The 16,857-nt window shown below is 41.6% G+C and overlaps 1 protein-coding gene across 4 annotated transcripts in view; it reads right to left on the bottom strand.

Moving 5' to 3' along the window:
• EYS (eyes shut homolog) overlaps window positions 1-16,857 on the bottom strand; it is a 490,906-nt gene that overhangs the window by 123,117 nt on the left and 350,932 nt on the right. For all 4 annotated transcript variants that reach the window (XM_079970286.1, XM_079970287.1, XM_079970288.1 and 1 more), the window contains one exon: window positions 8,025-8,186. In XM_079970286.1, the coding sequence (XP_079826412.1) occupies window positions 8,025-8,186 (162 nt within the window). The remainder of the gene's footprint in view (window positions 1-8,024; window positions 8,187-16,857) is intronic.

Here is a 16,857-nt window from a genome sequence, read left to right as displayed (position 1 = left end):
CCACCCTTATTTATTTATTTTTTTAAATAGTCCATTCTGCTGGCAGCTAGTATAAATGTCTATAAACAACCATCATTTAAGGCTCCTCATATTGTGTAACTGATCAACCAGCTCGATCTTAATAAAGCCTTCAGATATATAAAGAAGTGCTTCTCAACAATGATTTGGAGCTGCTGAGTTAAGTGGCACAGTTCAATTTATTGTTGTGATAATCTGCCCACAGTCAATAATGGTCTCCTTTAAAACAATGATTATTTAGCTGAGAAGGCTTTTGTCTACCATGTCAGTAAAAGTGACACGTTTTTGAAGTCATTTACTTTTATATATACACTTGTAAAATTTTACACCAACAACTGAAAATTAAAGTGCTAAACCAATCAGTCAAATCTATTCAGCGTGTTCCACTCCTGCTATTCAGCGTGTTCCACTCCTGCTGAGCTTGTGCTTTGAGCAGAATGGAGTAATAGTTTAAATGGCCTAGGCCAAGTGGGCCATTGCAGTGCCATTTGGGTGGTGATCAAAATCAAGATAAGTTAGTTTTTAGCCTTCACAGGAAAAGCTCACCATCAATTGCTCTAAAGGAAAAGTGATACTTTTTAGACACAGACTTCAGAAACATAAAGAGGTGCTAGCTGGCCAGCTGATAAAGCTTTAACTGCCTGGACTTGTGTTTCCAGAGAAATTGCAATGAAAGGCCAATTTACAAGCCATTAAATTAGAATCTTCTTACACTTACAGAGCTGTACAACATTTCTGCAGGAGAAGTGGGAAGAGCGGTCTACTGAGAGACTTCCCAAAACCTGGCACCAGCATTGAGACTGAGCGGAGCCCTAAATATAAATAATTCAGGAGCTGGGATCTAAATAACAATTCCATTAGAAATATTTGGATCATCCTGCACCCCAGTGTAAAAATATAATACATAAACAGACACACACATTTACATTACATTTTGTGTTTTGCCACGCTGCATAGTTTTGGAAAAGGCATGGTATAAACCCATTAAAAATAATATATGCAGAAATATGACTTATGGTGCAGGGACATGGATAGGAAAAAATTACTTGGCTGTTTTAAATTGGTCCTCCAGCTCAGCCACACCTGCTTTTCATGGCCATAAAAAGTAGAAGGTGAGGATGTTTGCTTTTGATATTCTAGTTTCTGATCCCAACTATGAGGCATTTCCATCAGCAGAAAAGGCTGTCACTGAACCACCATTTCTTAAAGGCGTGGGTGTTGTTCACCACCTGGGATGGGGTCAAATGTCTGCTCCAAAATCTTTATTGTGTGTGCTTTCTGGCAGAGCCTCAGTTCTTTTCCAAAGGAAACACACAAAAAGTTAAAGGTTTGTTCCGCGGTTCTACTTCCCATGGCAAAAACCTTTCAACTGGTGTTACTTTAAGGAAGCAGATTAAAAAAAAAGGTAACATGCACACCATCTGACACATTCTTTATCTTATCTTTCCCCTCCTCTGTTGATTCTTCTAATAAGGTATATTTTTCTTTCATTCTCCACTTTATCTGTGTCCCTATTCTCTCCCCCCACCCCCATAACTATTTTATAGGAAAATATAGCTCTTTTAAAGCAAAAACCAATGACTAATCAGGATCAAAGGGATCTGTTATGCAATACATAAAAGGTTACAATTTTTGGTTGAACTATGTGTTTCGGAATATTTATTTATTTACAGTGGTACCTCGGGTTACATACACTTCAGATTACATACTGTCAGAGCTTCAGGTTACAGACTCCGCTAACCCAGAAATAGTACCTCGGGTTAAGAACTTTGCTTCAGGATGAGAACAGAAATCGTGTGGCAGTGGCGCAGCGGCAGCGGGAGGCCCCATTAGCTAAAGCGGTGCTTCAGGTTAAGAACAGTTTCAGGTTAAGAACGGACCTCCGGAACAAATTAAGTACTTAACCTGAGGTAACACAGTATTTTGATGATATAAACCAGAAACATACAAAGGAAAGCAACAACTGGAAAGATTCCCCTTCAATGCTCCAAACTCCAGATCTAGTACCTACTTCCTCTGGCTGTCTTGTCTCTTGATCAGCCTCTGCAGCATTCCTATCTTCTTCCCTCACTTTTCATAGCATACCTCTGAGTGGCTAACTTGGTGCCCTCCAGGTGTAGTTGGAATACAACGCCCACCATCAGTGTTGGCAGGGGTGGATGGGAGTTGGAGTCCAACAATATCTCAAGACATTCTGCCCCTTTCTCCTGCCTTGCTGCCTTTAGTCCCCCCACTCCCGTGACTTCAAGGCCACTTCTGTACCTCAGCCTGCCTCAATGTGAGCATTTCATCCCAGCCATGCTGACAACTGCCCCTTCCCACATGGATATGGCCTGCAGTTGCAAACAGCGGTGGTTTCCGCTGCAAATGAACATTCCATGCCCCCACACCAGCTCAGCTATTGAGTGTCAGAGACTTCACCCAAAGGAACCAAGACATATAATGCTGCTAATAAATAGCAAATAACTCTGTACAAGATCATGCTCTTAAGCTGAAATCCTATGCTGAAATCCTAAGCCTCCTTGACCTCCTCTCACCTCCCAATTTTGTATTCTAATTCAGATCATTATTTCAGCAAATCCTTCCAACCTTATTTTCATTTAAGTAGTTTAACATAATATATTACAATTTAACATCCTCTCTTTTTGTCAATTTCATCAACTCGTCTTTACTTAGTCCTTTATGTCATTTCAACCAAAACCATCTAGTTTTCTTTTTCCAACATCTTTCTAACAGTCCTTAATTTTACAATATTTTTGAAGATATACTTTAAATTTTTTCCAATCTTCTTCCACTGACTCTTCTCCCTGGTCCCGGATTCTGCCAGTCATCTCAGCCAATTCCATCTGCCATTCTTCTCGGGTGGGTAATTCTTGTGTCTTCTAAGCCCTACTGATTTTTGCAGCACCTATTTCCAAGTGAACATTTGCAAGGAAGACTCTCCCACATTACCTGCTTTCTGAATTACACGATGGTCCCCGCAATAATTCTCATGGCTAAGTGCATAATGGGAGAGTGTCACGTGAATGTTTCACCTATAAGGAAGCGTTTGCTGAAAAAACTCAGAAACCACCTTGTGTAATCTCCAGCAGTTTGTGAAATCACCATCTGGCTCTACTGTGTTTTTTTTAGTACTCTACTGGTGCTGTGGAGTCGTCCTGAGAAATGCAGGATCCTTGCAGAGCCGACAGCTGTTATGGCTTTGCCTAGGGGCTGCAGGCTGACAGCTCCACAGGGAACAGCTGGATACAAGATAGCAATGCACATGAGAGTCAAGGCTCCATGGGGAGATGGCCCACTAGTCCAAAGGCATATGGCACAGTGGAGTGAAATAACAAAGGAAGTCACTGTACACAAGGCACTGCAGTTTGTGCTACTGTACTGCTGTCCAATGCAGCAATTTAGAATCCATCCCTGCTGTTAATTCCTGATGTTTCTTTATATCTCATGAATGTGCACAGTCTACAGCCAACAACTTCTAGCCAGGTTAGTCTGCCATGGCAAAAACAAAGTCTTGCAAGACTGCATCAAAAGAAGCAAAAAGCTTCTACTATACTACAGCATACCTGTTCATCTTTAAGAGACTCCTTGCTCTTTTTACAATCAAGAAACCAATGGAAAAAAATTTATTATAGGCGGGTTGCCTGTCTTCTCCAGCTGGATTCATTATATCCCAGGAGGGAAATGGCACAAAATTAAATGATGAGGTTTCCCCTGTTTTACTCTTTGCTGGCCTGGCACTATTTTATTTATTTAAAATATTTATATATACCACCGTTCACTCTCCTATTTTGAAATTATATAGAATTTACGCTGTCTACTCACATTTCAAAACCATTGTTGTATCCATTTGTGACTATTTCCCCCTGCCCCCCTTTTGGCTAGAAGAATATATATACCGTATTTTTCGCTCTACAAGGCACACCAGACCACAAGACGCACCTAGTTTTTGGAGGAGGAAAGCAAGAAAAAAATATATATTCTGAATCTCAGAAGCCAGAACAGCAAGAAGGATCTCTGCACAGTGAAAGCAGCAATCCCTCTTGCTGTTCTGGCTTCTGGGATAGCTGCGCAGCCTGCATTCGCTCCATAAGACGCACACATATTTCCCCTTACTTTTTAGGAGGGAAAAAGTGAGTCTTATAGAGCAAAAAATACGGTATTTGTCCCAGTCGAGGACAAATATTCGAGGACAAACAATATTATTTCATTTGAAGCAAATCCTAAATTAAAAGAGAGCTTTATGGGGTGCAATCCAGATCTTTCCCCTGCACATGCAGAAACTGCCCACACATTTTCTCCTTCAGGTGGTAGCTTCTTGTGCCTCACAGAGTGCTCCCCTTGATCTGGGCACTGTAATTTTTCAGCAGGCATGAATGGCTGCTCCTGCATGGAATTAGATCATTTCAGAGAACGTAGTGATCAAATCACAGAATGACAGTTCCATAAAAGCTTTTCTGCCCAATCTATTTATAGTAGACACAACCTCAACCAGGCCCAATCACCCTCTAAATCCGGCCCGCGGACGGTCCAGGAACCAGTGTGTTTTTACATGAGTAGAATATGTGCTTTTATTTAAAATGCACCTCTGGGTTTTTTGTGGGGCCTGCCTGGTGTTTTTACGTGAGTAGAATGTGTGCTTTTATTTAAAATGCATCTCTGGGTTATTTGTGGGGCATAGGAATTCGTTCATTCCCCCACCTCCAAATATAGTCCGGCCCCCCACAAGGTCTGAGGGACAGTGGACCGGCCCCCTGCTGAAAACGTTTGCTGACCCCTGTAATTAGACCCACCTCCATGGTGGTCTTCTGCTACTCCAGTAACATTTACACAAATTGTACTATATGGCACAATACCATGGTATTCCATGCCAATTCTATATGAATCAGATTTCACTGCTGGGTAAATGCCATTTCACATGAGTGCATGGCAGTGCCTCATTTCCTGCTGCTGTATGCACTGGTCCAGTCAATTTACCCCCAAATAGGCACTGGTGTCATTATGGCTTGTTTAGTCTTTCCAGTTTCTCCTCTGTTGCTGCTTAGTTATGTGCAGGTCTGCCGAGTAAACAAACAAACAAATAATAAATAAATAAATGCTGAGGTATCAGGCCCACAGCCACCAGGCAGCCTGGACTCTTTGAGCTTTCACTTTTTCAGTAAAAAGTAAGTCACTAGGCCTCATGGAAAGGAAGATATGAAGGAAAACGTGCAAGCAAATTTCTAAGCGATTTCCTTGAGATGAGCCGGCCTGGATGCTTTTCAGCGTTTTTAGCCAGGCATAGTATCAGAGCTGTGACTGACAAGTCAGTGGTTTAGTTACCAGGCAGCAGGAATCCCTAGGGTCTTAAGTAGCTGCCATTCCCTCTTCTCACTAAATGAAGTCCCTACCTGCTCCAGTGTGATTTTCTTATGCTTTGAATCTGTAGTTTAAAGTTCTACTTTTTCCTCTTATCTCTCTTCATCCTTGGACTTAATCCTGGGTAAGTGGGTATAGGATTGCAGCCTTGGCTTTCTTGTAAGGGCCAAAAGGGTCACTTTCAACGCAGAACAGAATTTAAATACAGTTATAAAACTATGTTATGAAGGAAGGTTATATGATATCTAATATTTTAAACACATTTAAATTATTAATGTTTAAAAAACCCATAACATTTTTAAATCCTCAGTGGTTCTGCTATTGGAACAGAGCAGTGGAAAAAGGATGTATGTTTTATTTTTTTTACTGAATAGCTAAGCAAATAAATAAACCATTTCAAAAATAAAAGCAGACCACATTGCTTTCCACAGTTCCCCACCCTCAGGGGTTACAGGCCTAAGAGAACTCCTTTTGGGAATTGTTCCTCTGTGCACACTAGCCTGGATGTAAGTTCAACAGTACATGATTGGGATTTAAGCATCTTAAGTAAACACCAAATAATCAAGTCAGATAATGGCTGGCTGAAATCTTGGAGTTGTACCAATTTGGGGGCAGACAAACGTTGCCATTTATAGTACAAAGATGCATCACTTTGGTTAGAGGGACCTAAATTTGATGCCTATGCTACAAGGACTAATGGTGTAATCCTAACCATGTCTAATCAGAAATAAGTCCTTTTAAATTCAGTGGGGCTTACTCCCTAAATAAATGCAGAAAGGATTCCCTATTTACCCGGGAGTCCCCATTTTGCAGCTATTTTACACCTCCTTGTATATCTTCCCAACAACCATATGAGGTACGTCAAGCTGAGAGTTAGTGACTGGCCCAAGGCACGTAGTAAATACAAAATTTTAAACTGCACATTTTTGTTGTTAGTTAAGAACATGGGCAAGCTGATTTTAAGTCGTGATGCTGTCAAATGTCAGGAATAGGGATGGAATGGCCCGTCAGTTTCGCTCTCAGTTTCTCATTTTTCTGATCTTAAATTCAGTTCTCTACATTTTGTGCTTTTATAAAAATGCTCACAAAAATCAATCTAGTGTGAATTCCTCTTAATAAACACAATTCTACACGCAGATTTGACTAATGCACACATTTCTGCAAGCAATTCTATCTTGACAGAATGAATTTTTGCATGCTATTTTCATCAAAGTCTTTGAACACACACATATATGCATTTTTGTAAACATTGGTTGGAGAACTGCATCACAAGTTTTCAGGTAAGGGCAAATTCTGAAGTATAACTCTATACTGTTTTGGAAAGTGTAAATTTGATAGATTTGGCTTTGAATGAATACTGAATCAATTTTCCCTCTCACCCTAATTAGGAGAGGAATGTACCAATCAAAGCATGCAGGGTAGGGGAAAATGCTTTCCAAACTTGCTGTTTTTCTTTCTAGACTTCCTGTTTCTTCACATCTAGTATCTCATCTTTTTGTTTATATATGCTATATTTCATTTACACAGTTGCAGACGTTACGTTTTATTCATATATAATCAAGTGAACCAAATGTTTTGTTGATGTTTTCACTCTAACTAGAGTTCTTTGCCTTTTAACTAGAATTTGGAAAAAAAAGAGAGAGGCTTGGATTCAGAGTTTTTGAGAGCAGAATCCAGTCACAGGATTCTCCCACTTGTAGAGAGATTGGGATGGGGCACACAGAAAGAAGTGTTTTTCACTGATTTCTCCTTCTCATAACTTGTCTGGTTTGAATGCAATGACCAGCTACGTTGGGGCACAAAGCAGGAAAGGCAGGAGGAAACCGGAGCATGTGGGGAAAGGAAGGAGGAGGAGTGTAGCAGCCCAAGACTCATCCCTTTAATGCCAAATCATACATCAGCATTAAGGCTTGTATTCAAAGCAGTTCAAAGGTAAATGTCAGTCAGCACAAGGATTTTTCCTTGCATAATGGAACATTCTCCTCCCCTCACTACATGTGTTCCTTAAATCTATTCTAGGGATTTTCCCAACTTTATGAGAAAGATCTGGGGCATGGGTAGGCAAACTAAGGCCCGGGGGCCGAATCCGGCCCAATCGCCTTCTAAATCCGGCCCGCGGACGGTCCGGTATTCAGTGTGTTTTTACATGAGTAGAATGTGTGCTTTTATTTAAAATGTATCTCTGGGCTATTTGTGGGGCATAGGAATTCGTTCGTTTTCTTTTTCAAAATATAGTCCAGCCCCCCACAAGTTCTGAGGGGCAGTGGCCCCGTGCTGAAAAGGTTTGCTGACCCCTGATCTGGGGAGAAAGCAGGGGGCATACAGGAGAAAAGTAGAGGTGCACGAGTGGAAGTTGTTCTGCTCACATAATTACGTCACCCAAAGTGTCAAAGTATCAGCCTAACCTACCTGGAAGGATTTGTCTTCTCTTTTTAATGTACTGTTCTCTTTATAATCAACTTTTTAAAAAAAGTGTTTAAATATATGTAACAGACGAAACGAACGAAACGAAACAGTAATTCGTTTAAGTCATGCTCATTCTCCCCTGTTCAATGAAGTTGCTCAGGGTTGCAGTGAGAGTGAAATGAAATAATAATTATGAAGCAATTTGTGCAACAAAAGCAAAAACAAAACCCTAGGCTACTCACTGTAAAGGAGGGTGCCATTCAAAGCAGTAGTCTTCACTGTCAAGTGAATCATCATTCGGTTCCACTGCGGTCCTGATGCATGTCTATCCTTAGACAGAGATGTTAGAGAAGGTAGTTCCAAATATGAATTTACGGCGAACGATGGGAAAAATAGGGTTGTATCTAGAGCAAAATATTAAAAGGGCAGTCAGTATAAAATTAAATGAAGTTTCATCAGCAGAAAGTCTCGATGTCATCACTGCCTAAGCATAATTACTCCGAGTCATAGAAAAACTTGTAAGGCCAACCTTTCCCCCAGGATACCTTGCCTGGTTAGAAAGGCTGGCAAGGAAGGACAAACTGGTTTTCAAAAATGGGAGGTTTGATTAGTATCCTTGAGCTTCTTTTACTTCCTCTTGTTTAAGTTCATTATGTTTCTGGCTGCCTGGTGTGTATTCTTCCCCAGTAGGTATACTGGCTGCAATCCTATATACTAGTCATACTTATAGTTGATAGAAAGATAGATCTCTATATCCCAGATCCAACAAGCCAGAAAGTTGCACACCCTCATTTAAAATCATATCAAATGTACTGGTATTACTAAGAACCAGAAGCAGATTTCTGGGTGGGTTTTTATTTTGATTATATATTTTGTGGTTTTATATTTTGATTTTGTTGTGTGAACTGTCCTGAGACTTCCGTGTATAGGGCAGTATACAAATTCAATCAATCAATCAATCAACCAAGAAGCTGTTACACTAGCTTCCAAGCATGTGGGTCACATTCCTCAGAACTGGGGCCGTGGAATAACATTTAACTTGGTTAATATTACAGAAACACATTCAAAAAGAAAAGGCTGTGAAAATTAGTCTGATTTTGGCTTGGTGTTTGGAAAACTGGCAAGTGGTCTAACCTGCGCAGCAAGGGAGTGGAACCTGCAGGCCTCCAGATATTGCTGGACTACAATTCCCACCATCCCTGACCACTAGGCATGTTGGCAGGGGGTGATGGAGTCTCTGCCTTATCTAAAACGCTCATGTGACCATCCTCCAGTAACTTTGATTGGCTGCTGCTGTGCTGATAGATCTACACTCCATTCTGTAACTTTGTCTAACATATTAGCAGGAAGGTGGGTGGGTTGCCATGGTAACAATGGCCTGCCCTCCTTTGTGACATCTCCTGCTTCTCCCTTAAAAGCCACCAACCACAGGTGTCCATTGTGGGTTAGTGAGGAGAGACAGAGACAGGTGTGTAGGTGCGGTTGATGGTAAGAGAGAAAGCAGAGGATTTGGATTTTCTTCTGATTTTGACTGCTTAAAGAGGAGGCGGAGCTAGCATCAACCATGCGGTCCATTCCAGACCTTCAGGAAGAAGAAGGAAGGTTCAGCGGACTTCTTCTTCGCAGAACAGAGTGGCTCAGACGACTGAGAAGTGCAATGCAGCTCAAAAAGAGCAACAAGGTGGCCCCGCTCCAGCACAAGGAGCAGCCTCCTGTGGCACCAGTTGTGACAAAGCTCTTCAAAAGTTTTCCAGAGCTTGAGAAGGCAATAGCCCGAAACCGGGCCCGTATTAGGCCAGCACCTGAAGAAGAGGACATAATTGTAGAAGATCTGGAATGAGCGTCAGGTGTGACGGGAAGGCGCTCCGCTTTGCAAGAGTTAAAAGGGAGTAAGGGAAGAGCGAGGGTGATGAGATCGAGGTAACCCTCCAGCCTCTCCTGAGCTGCAGAGGCTCAGGGCAGAGAGGTGGAGGGAACTAAGTTCCCGCAGGAGGAGTGCTCGCCTCCAGGCCAGGAGAGGCAAGTCACCAGAGGATTGTGGCCACCCTATGCCTCAGGGCAGATAAAAGCCAGCCAGCCCCAGTCCCAAGTTGCGGGAGCAACATTATTGGTTGCTAGTTCCTGCCTGAACCCTGTCCTGCTTTCCTGCCTGAGCTCCTGACCCGCCCTGGTTCCCTGCTTGCAAGCCTGTTCCTGACTTCACCCGACTCCCTGCTCTACACCCAGCTTCAGCTACTATGGACTGCCTCCACGTTGCACCTTTGACCATGGACCGGACTTGGACCTCGGACTTGGACAGCAACACAACAACAACAACAACAACCTGCCTCTAGGTGGTTGAAATTGAGACTCAAATCTTATGGAGTACTATTCCATCCATAGAATATACAGCGTTCAAGCATGTTGCTGATGAAGTTGGCTCGGTATCTTCTGACTTGTGTTTTTTTAAATAAATAAATATGCATCTTTTTAAAATACCATTTTCTATATACAAACCCACCCCCTGCTTTTAAACTCTAGTAATCAGATCTCATAGCAGCTGGGTCAGTAGCCCTTCCATTTCTTAATCTGCAAGCACCTTCCAGCAAAAAGCAATCCAATTTGCAAAGGTGCAAGTTTGGCAGTAATAACACATTCAAAGTAAATGCACTTTCCATGATTAAATCTTTAACCGGTTCTTGGCAAATGGTAAATTAACTTGTTTTATACACTCATCTGAATCAAAATGAATGCTACCAAAATGAAAGTCCATTTAATGCACATTCATCCTTTCACCAAGATATTTGCAGCTCTGCAAGCATCATTATGTTGTTCTTAATGCTTTCCAAAGCCAGTTTTATTACGATCATTATTAATGTCCTCAGTATATTTTACTACGCCTTGGTAATGACCCTTGAGAGCTGCCATAAAGATAAATTAGCATATTATCTGCATATATTGTGATGGTGGGATGTAGTCAAAACTATAAAACGGCTATATGTAAAGACAGAACCGCCATCCAAAGACAGACTCAGCAGCAGAGCACTCTTATTCCATAGAGGTACAGCTGCTGGAATAATAAAAGAATCTCAATGTCTGAAAAAGCTACTCTTGGTTGCCACATATAGCACATCAAAATGATTAATTGTACCAGATACTTTAATGAAACAAATTCATAGATTAGAAATGTGGTTGACAGCTCAGTTTAAATGCCTGCATAGCTGATGAAGCAGTATTTTGCTGTACTTTCAGGTGGAATTCCTATGAAGCAAAATCCCCGCCCCCCACATCCATCTGCTTGCCTTATACACGTGACCGGAACAACTGCTAATAAACTACATTTTTTTAAAAAAAAAATACATGAATTCAATAGGGCTCTCATGGTTCTTTGGAATTTAAAAAATGGTGTCCTTACTTTTTTGCATTCACTTTAAACAATATTAGTATTGTTGGATATTGAAATCAGCACTGTGGGCTATCCATAATGTGCTGTAGAAGTTAATCCACAAATTTAGTGCATTTAAGAGTACAGTGGTACCTCGGGTTACATACGCTTCAGGTTACAGACTCCGCTAACCCAGAAATAGTACCTCGGGTTAAGAACTTTGCTTCAGGATGAGAACAGAAATCGTGCTCTGGCAGCATAGCGGCAGCAGGAGGCCCCATTAGCTAAAGTGGTGCTTTAGGTTAAGAACAGTTTCAGGTTAAGAATGGACCTCTGGAATGAATTAAGTACTTAACCTGAGGTATCACTGTAGAACCTGCAGCTGCTCTGTTACTGCTTAGGAACATATTGAACTCACTCTACTCAGAAAGCAATCACGTGGCTACTTGATGGGTTAGCTATTGTCAGAAGGAGAAAGTTGGGCCAGGCAGGTCTTGGTTTGCTCAGGCAAGGCAACTCTTATGACCATGAGAGCTGAAGGGAAACACAAGCTGCATTTAGTCAGACCACATTTTGCTACCTAATTCCCTCTCTCCCCAAGTTATGAACTAACATTTGCTGGCTTTGCATGGTCCTGGCAGAGGGAGATCCTGGGATGAATGGAGAATCCGTCACTTTCTAAACTCTGCCAGCTCACGGAAGATGGGGCAGCAGAGAGGGTGGTCCATGGCCTCCTGTGGCTCTTCAACTGCCCTCCCCTGGGAGCTCAGCTTAGGATGCTATGCTCCCTAAAACTCGTATTGACCAGACTTCAGCCTCACTTTTTTTTGACCATAGTTGCCACATCTGCTGTTGTTGAGAATTCTACCAGTTCAGCTTGGCACTAGCTTGGCACTTGGCGATAAACAATATATCAAGAAATAATAACCACCAGAAATGCATAAACCAAATATATGTAAATACAGTTTAAGAGCACACAATATGTAATGTATTTATGTGACTACTAAGGATTTCCTCATTTTCTATGGCACTTGTCTCATAAATATGACTAAATATGCTGAGTATTTTTGAAAAGCACCTTTTATCAAAAGTAAAAGTAGATTTGACAACTCCTCCATCCTTAACTCCAGTATATTTGGATCAAATGTATTTACGGCCAGACATACCACAATATTTTACAAAACACTAATAGGGAAGCTTCAAAAAGATTTTAAAAGTCAGCAGTGCATTAAAATTCATCATAATCTACATTTTTATTGATCTTAAACATAACCAGTAAGTCTATGTCAAATTTGTTATGTATTGTAAAGAAAGCTGGAAACGGGTAGAATCAATTTCTGCAGTCTGTGCTTAGAAGATAATAGATTTTTTAAAAAAATAAAATAAAAAAGCTTTGAGAAACATTGGAAGAATATACCAGTGCCTCACCAGCATATAGTAGACAGCGTGGGTACTTATAGATTATGTGGGGAATGCTGAAGGTCAAAAGAACATTATGTTTGGTTTATTTGGGATAACAGGGCATTAGCTTTCAAAGTCTAACTTATCACCTTCACCTCCCTTCCTTGCCACTAGCATGCAGTCACTTTCATCTGATGACAGTATTAGACTACTGAGTTATTCTGCTTTGAGAATTCCTCTTTACCAGCCATCGGTTTTGGAATGCCATGTGTGTGCATGATGGTTCCTTCCACCAAAATAAATACAGAGTCTCACAAGTACAGGAGGTGTCTGTAAAACCTGGGGTCGTTGTGCTGGTAAAGTAGCGTATTACAGTAGTTTGCAATTGTGCATATATCAAATATGCTGATTCAGGAAATCTGGAAAGTACTTTCCTTAACTATCAACTGTCAGCAACCTACATATTTTGCTGGTCAAGGCAGAGAGGAAAACATTGATAAATTGCATGGATGCAACCAATCAAGCAGCAAGCAGACAGATTACTAGATCCATTTCAAAAAAATTGCTGATGGGTACTAGAAAATTGAAATGTGAATTTGTAACGACATCTGGATTTTCTTCCGTTTCCACAAAGTCAAACTTCGCTCAAATAATGGTCTATGATTGATCTGGCTACTGGAAACATTTGAATGGCATTTGCATCCACCTTGATTTCTTGCTCTGTTTTCAAGACTTTGCTATCAGGCATTTTTCTTTTTTCTTTTAAGAGCAGAATCTAGTTGAACCACATTGTATACAAGGATTGCCTGTCCTTAGTGCTGGTGCCAGACTATTTTGTACCCTAGACAAGGCTAACGACTTGCAGCCCCCCCCAAAAACTGTTAACCTCAATTTTCAAAAACAGATTTTGTGCTATGGAGCTCATGGAATTCCTTCTTTTTGAACAGGATAGGATATCTTCTGTTAATGCACATTCAACATTTAATTACATGTATACGATACAAGATGCTCACACGAGCAACTTCCAGTTTCCTATCCCAGTATTTAGCATGTGGGCATTAATAAGGCAGCTTGCAGCATAACACTCAGATACATAAGGCTTCTCTTTAGAGCCCTGCTGCCACAAGCCATTTTTTCCTCTTCACCCCATATCCTGCTAATACAGTGGTACCTCGGGTTACAGACACTTCAGGTTACAGACACGTCAGGTTACAGACTCCGCTAACCCAGAAATAGTACCTCAGGTTAAGAACTTTGCTTCAGGATGAGAACAGAAATCGCGCAACAGCGGCGCGGCAGCAGTGGGAGGCCCCATTAGCTAAAGTGGTGCTTCAGGTTAAGAACAGTTTCAGGTTAAGAACAGACCTTGAGAATGAATTAAGTTCTTAACCCAAGGTACCACTGTAATAGGTACGTCACCTTTCCCGAGTCCTCTATACTGACACTCGGCCTGGATTTTCCTACCAGTAGCTTAGTAGCAGCTACCACTAGTCTATATCAATATACAGTGGTACCTTGGGTTACGTATTGAATTCGTTCCGGAGGTCTGTTCTTAACCTGAAACTGTTCTTAACATGAAGACCACTTTATCTAATGGGATCTCCCACTGCCGCACAATTTCTGTTCTCATCCTGAAGCAAAGTTCTTAACCCGAGGTACTATTCCTGGGTTAGCGGAGTCCGTAACCTGAAGCGTATGTACCACTGTATACAATTTCTTGCTTCTTCATAACTCATCAAAGGAATAGTAAGAGACATCAGTAGTGGCAAGTGCCACCCAACCGCCACAGAAAGTTCCTTTGGTCTGGCTATGTCACCCACTTCCCTGTTCTCATCAGAGGAATAGGCAAAGGGAGGAGAAAATTGGTTTGGTACATTCATACTGATAATATTGACTTTCCCCTTCGCTGCTTCCCCCAGCATCCACTCACAGAGGCAGTCACCTCACTCTGCCTAATGGTGGGTTCCCCTGAACACACATTGTCAGCCTTGCTGCTGACTAGAAAAAAAGATTGGCTACCAGGCAAAGTTTGTAGGTTCCCGAGCAATATTATCAATTTATTTTTAAAGTGCTGCTGATGTATTCATATCCCCCCACAGCAAATTGTTGAAAGCAACCTTGCAGCAATGTCACATCTCTCCTTGATCAGCGTAGGATGTTATCACCCACAAGAATGCACATAGCAAGGAAGCCAGGAAGAAAATTCAAAAAATAATGGGATATCGCCTACCGAATCCGAATGCATCTTCCCCACAACTCTGCTTAAAAGTTTATTTAGAATGACCTGCCGAATTCTATAGATAGCTCTGACTTGGTACAAAACAAATAAGCATGATGAGGGAAGAGGGAGGTCCCATTACCCTTAAGTGAGTTAACACTTACAGGAGCTAGGCAGGCTTTCAGAGCTCTCTACTGGTTATGCATATTTTTTCCCAAGTGAGAGCACACACTGACAGGCCGCTGCAAGGAAGCTAATATCAAAAATATGCTCAGTAGAATACGCCCCAGGAAAAGGCACAGCTGCCCCTTTGAGCTTCAGAGAGCTATTTATTAAACAAAAGTTCCTTAATGTTGCACTTCCATCTGCTCTGCTTTTGTGTCGCAGATTTTGCTAAGCCATACCTCAAGTGATCTCCAAATGAGCTCTATTGCCTGCAAATTTTCTTTCTGTATTTTCTGTGTGACATATTTAGCTAATATGCCCACTAAAGAAAGAGCATACTGGATATAGAAAAGGCATGGAAACAGTCACCTTGAATTTAACAGGCAACCCATGCCTATGTTTACTTAGTAACTCTAGGGTTGCTGCAAATGACCCACTTATTGAGCATTCACACAGATTTGCTTGGACAGAGCCTTCATGGTCTTTATTGAACATGCATTCTGATTGGTTTGCGGGTGGCGCTGTGGGTTAAACCACAGAGCCTAGGACTTGCAGATCAGAAGGTCGGCAGTTCGAATCCCCGAGATGGGGTGAGCTCCTGTTGCTTGGTCCCTGCTCCTGCCAACCTAACAGTTTGAAAGCATGTCAAAGTGCAAGTAGATAAATAGGTACTGCTCCGGCGGGAAGGTAAACAGCATTTCCGTGCGCTGCTCTGGTTCTCCAGAAGCGGCTTAGTCATGCTGGCCGCATGACCCGGAAGCTGTACGCCAGCTCCCTCAGCCAATAAAGCGAGATAAGCGCTGCAATCCCAGAATCTGTCATGACTGGACCTTATAGTCAGGGGTCCCTTTACCTTTTAGACCACAAATGAGCATCCACACAGAATTGCTTGCAGGGTGTTTTTATGCCTTCCCATTCATCCCACACTCGGTGCATTTCCCATCACTATCCTAACTGCAAAAGGTCTATTTCTTTGTTTCTTTTTTTAAAAAGAGCCACTTGTGCAAATCTAAACATCTCGGTAAGCAGTTGAATACTCCCTTGCAAACTACCAATAGTCTGGAGATGAAGCTACTGAATCTAATGGGATTCAGAAATTGTGAATACATACCAAAATCTTATGCATAAGATTTCAGCAATGCTGTTGAATTCAGTGCAACTGGCACTGTGGTGTGTTCAGGCTGGCTTAGCAAATTAAGAGATGATCCGGTCCATCTCTGGTGTTTCATTTGTATTCAAAGTGAGAAGTCGGGGAAAACAGGATGATACAGGAATCCCCACATGTACATGTAAAATGATTTGATCGGTTTCCTAAGGCTGCAGCCCTGAACAGTTATGTCACTTGGGCTGCAGCCCTACATGGAAGTAAGTTCCATTTAGTGCAATGGTAGGTTCACCTTTAAATGTGAATAGAATCAAATTTCTTCCCCATCCCTAGTTATCCCATGACCTTTGCTTAACACTCAGAAACCACAAATGGTCTTGCTTCATGCTGTTTCATTGGAAAAGCTAGCACAGCTTGCTTCAGGCAGCAAACAAACCAAGAAGCGTGTGAGCTACATGGTTGTTGTTTTTTTGTTCCCAATGTCTAACAGAGTCAGAAACGAAATGGGCAGCTTCGTTTCAGTTGATTTAAATTTATTCATGTCAATTAAAAAAAATATGAAATCAGCTACTTGGTTTTGCTGCCACTTTACATTTCTTCTCGATATTAGATACAGGATATTAGTCTGAAGCCATGAATTTGATTTGCAAAGCAGTGAGCTGAGTATGATAATCACTGCTAGTAAGCAAGTTATCTATGCAAATAACCTCAGCTTTTGAGAACTGGTTTTCTCTCAACACCACCACCTCTGCTCCACCCTGCCGGTTTTTGGAGCCACATTACCACAGCCTTGTTAATGTTTTCTCTTGGCAAAATTTTATA

This window comes from Podarcis cretensis, assembly GCF_951804945.1.
Source record: "Podarcis cretensis genome assembly, chromosome: 3".
NCBI classification, from domain to species: Eukaryota; Metazoa; Chordata; class Lepidosauria; order Squamata; family Lacertidae; genus Podarcis; species Podarcis cretensis.
Note: the sequence above shows the minus strand (reverse complement) of the source record. Positions and strands in the feature narration are given on the sequence as shown.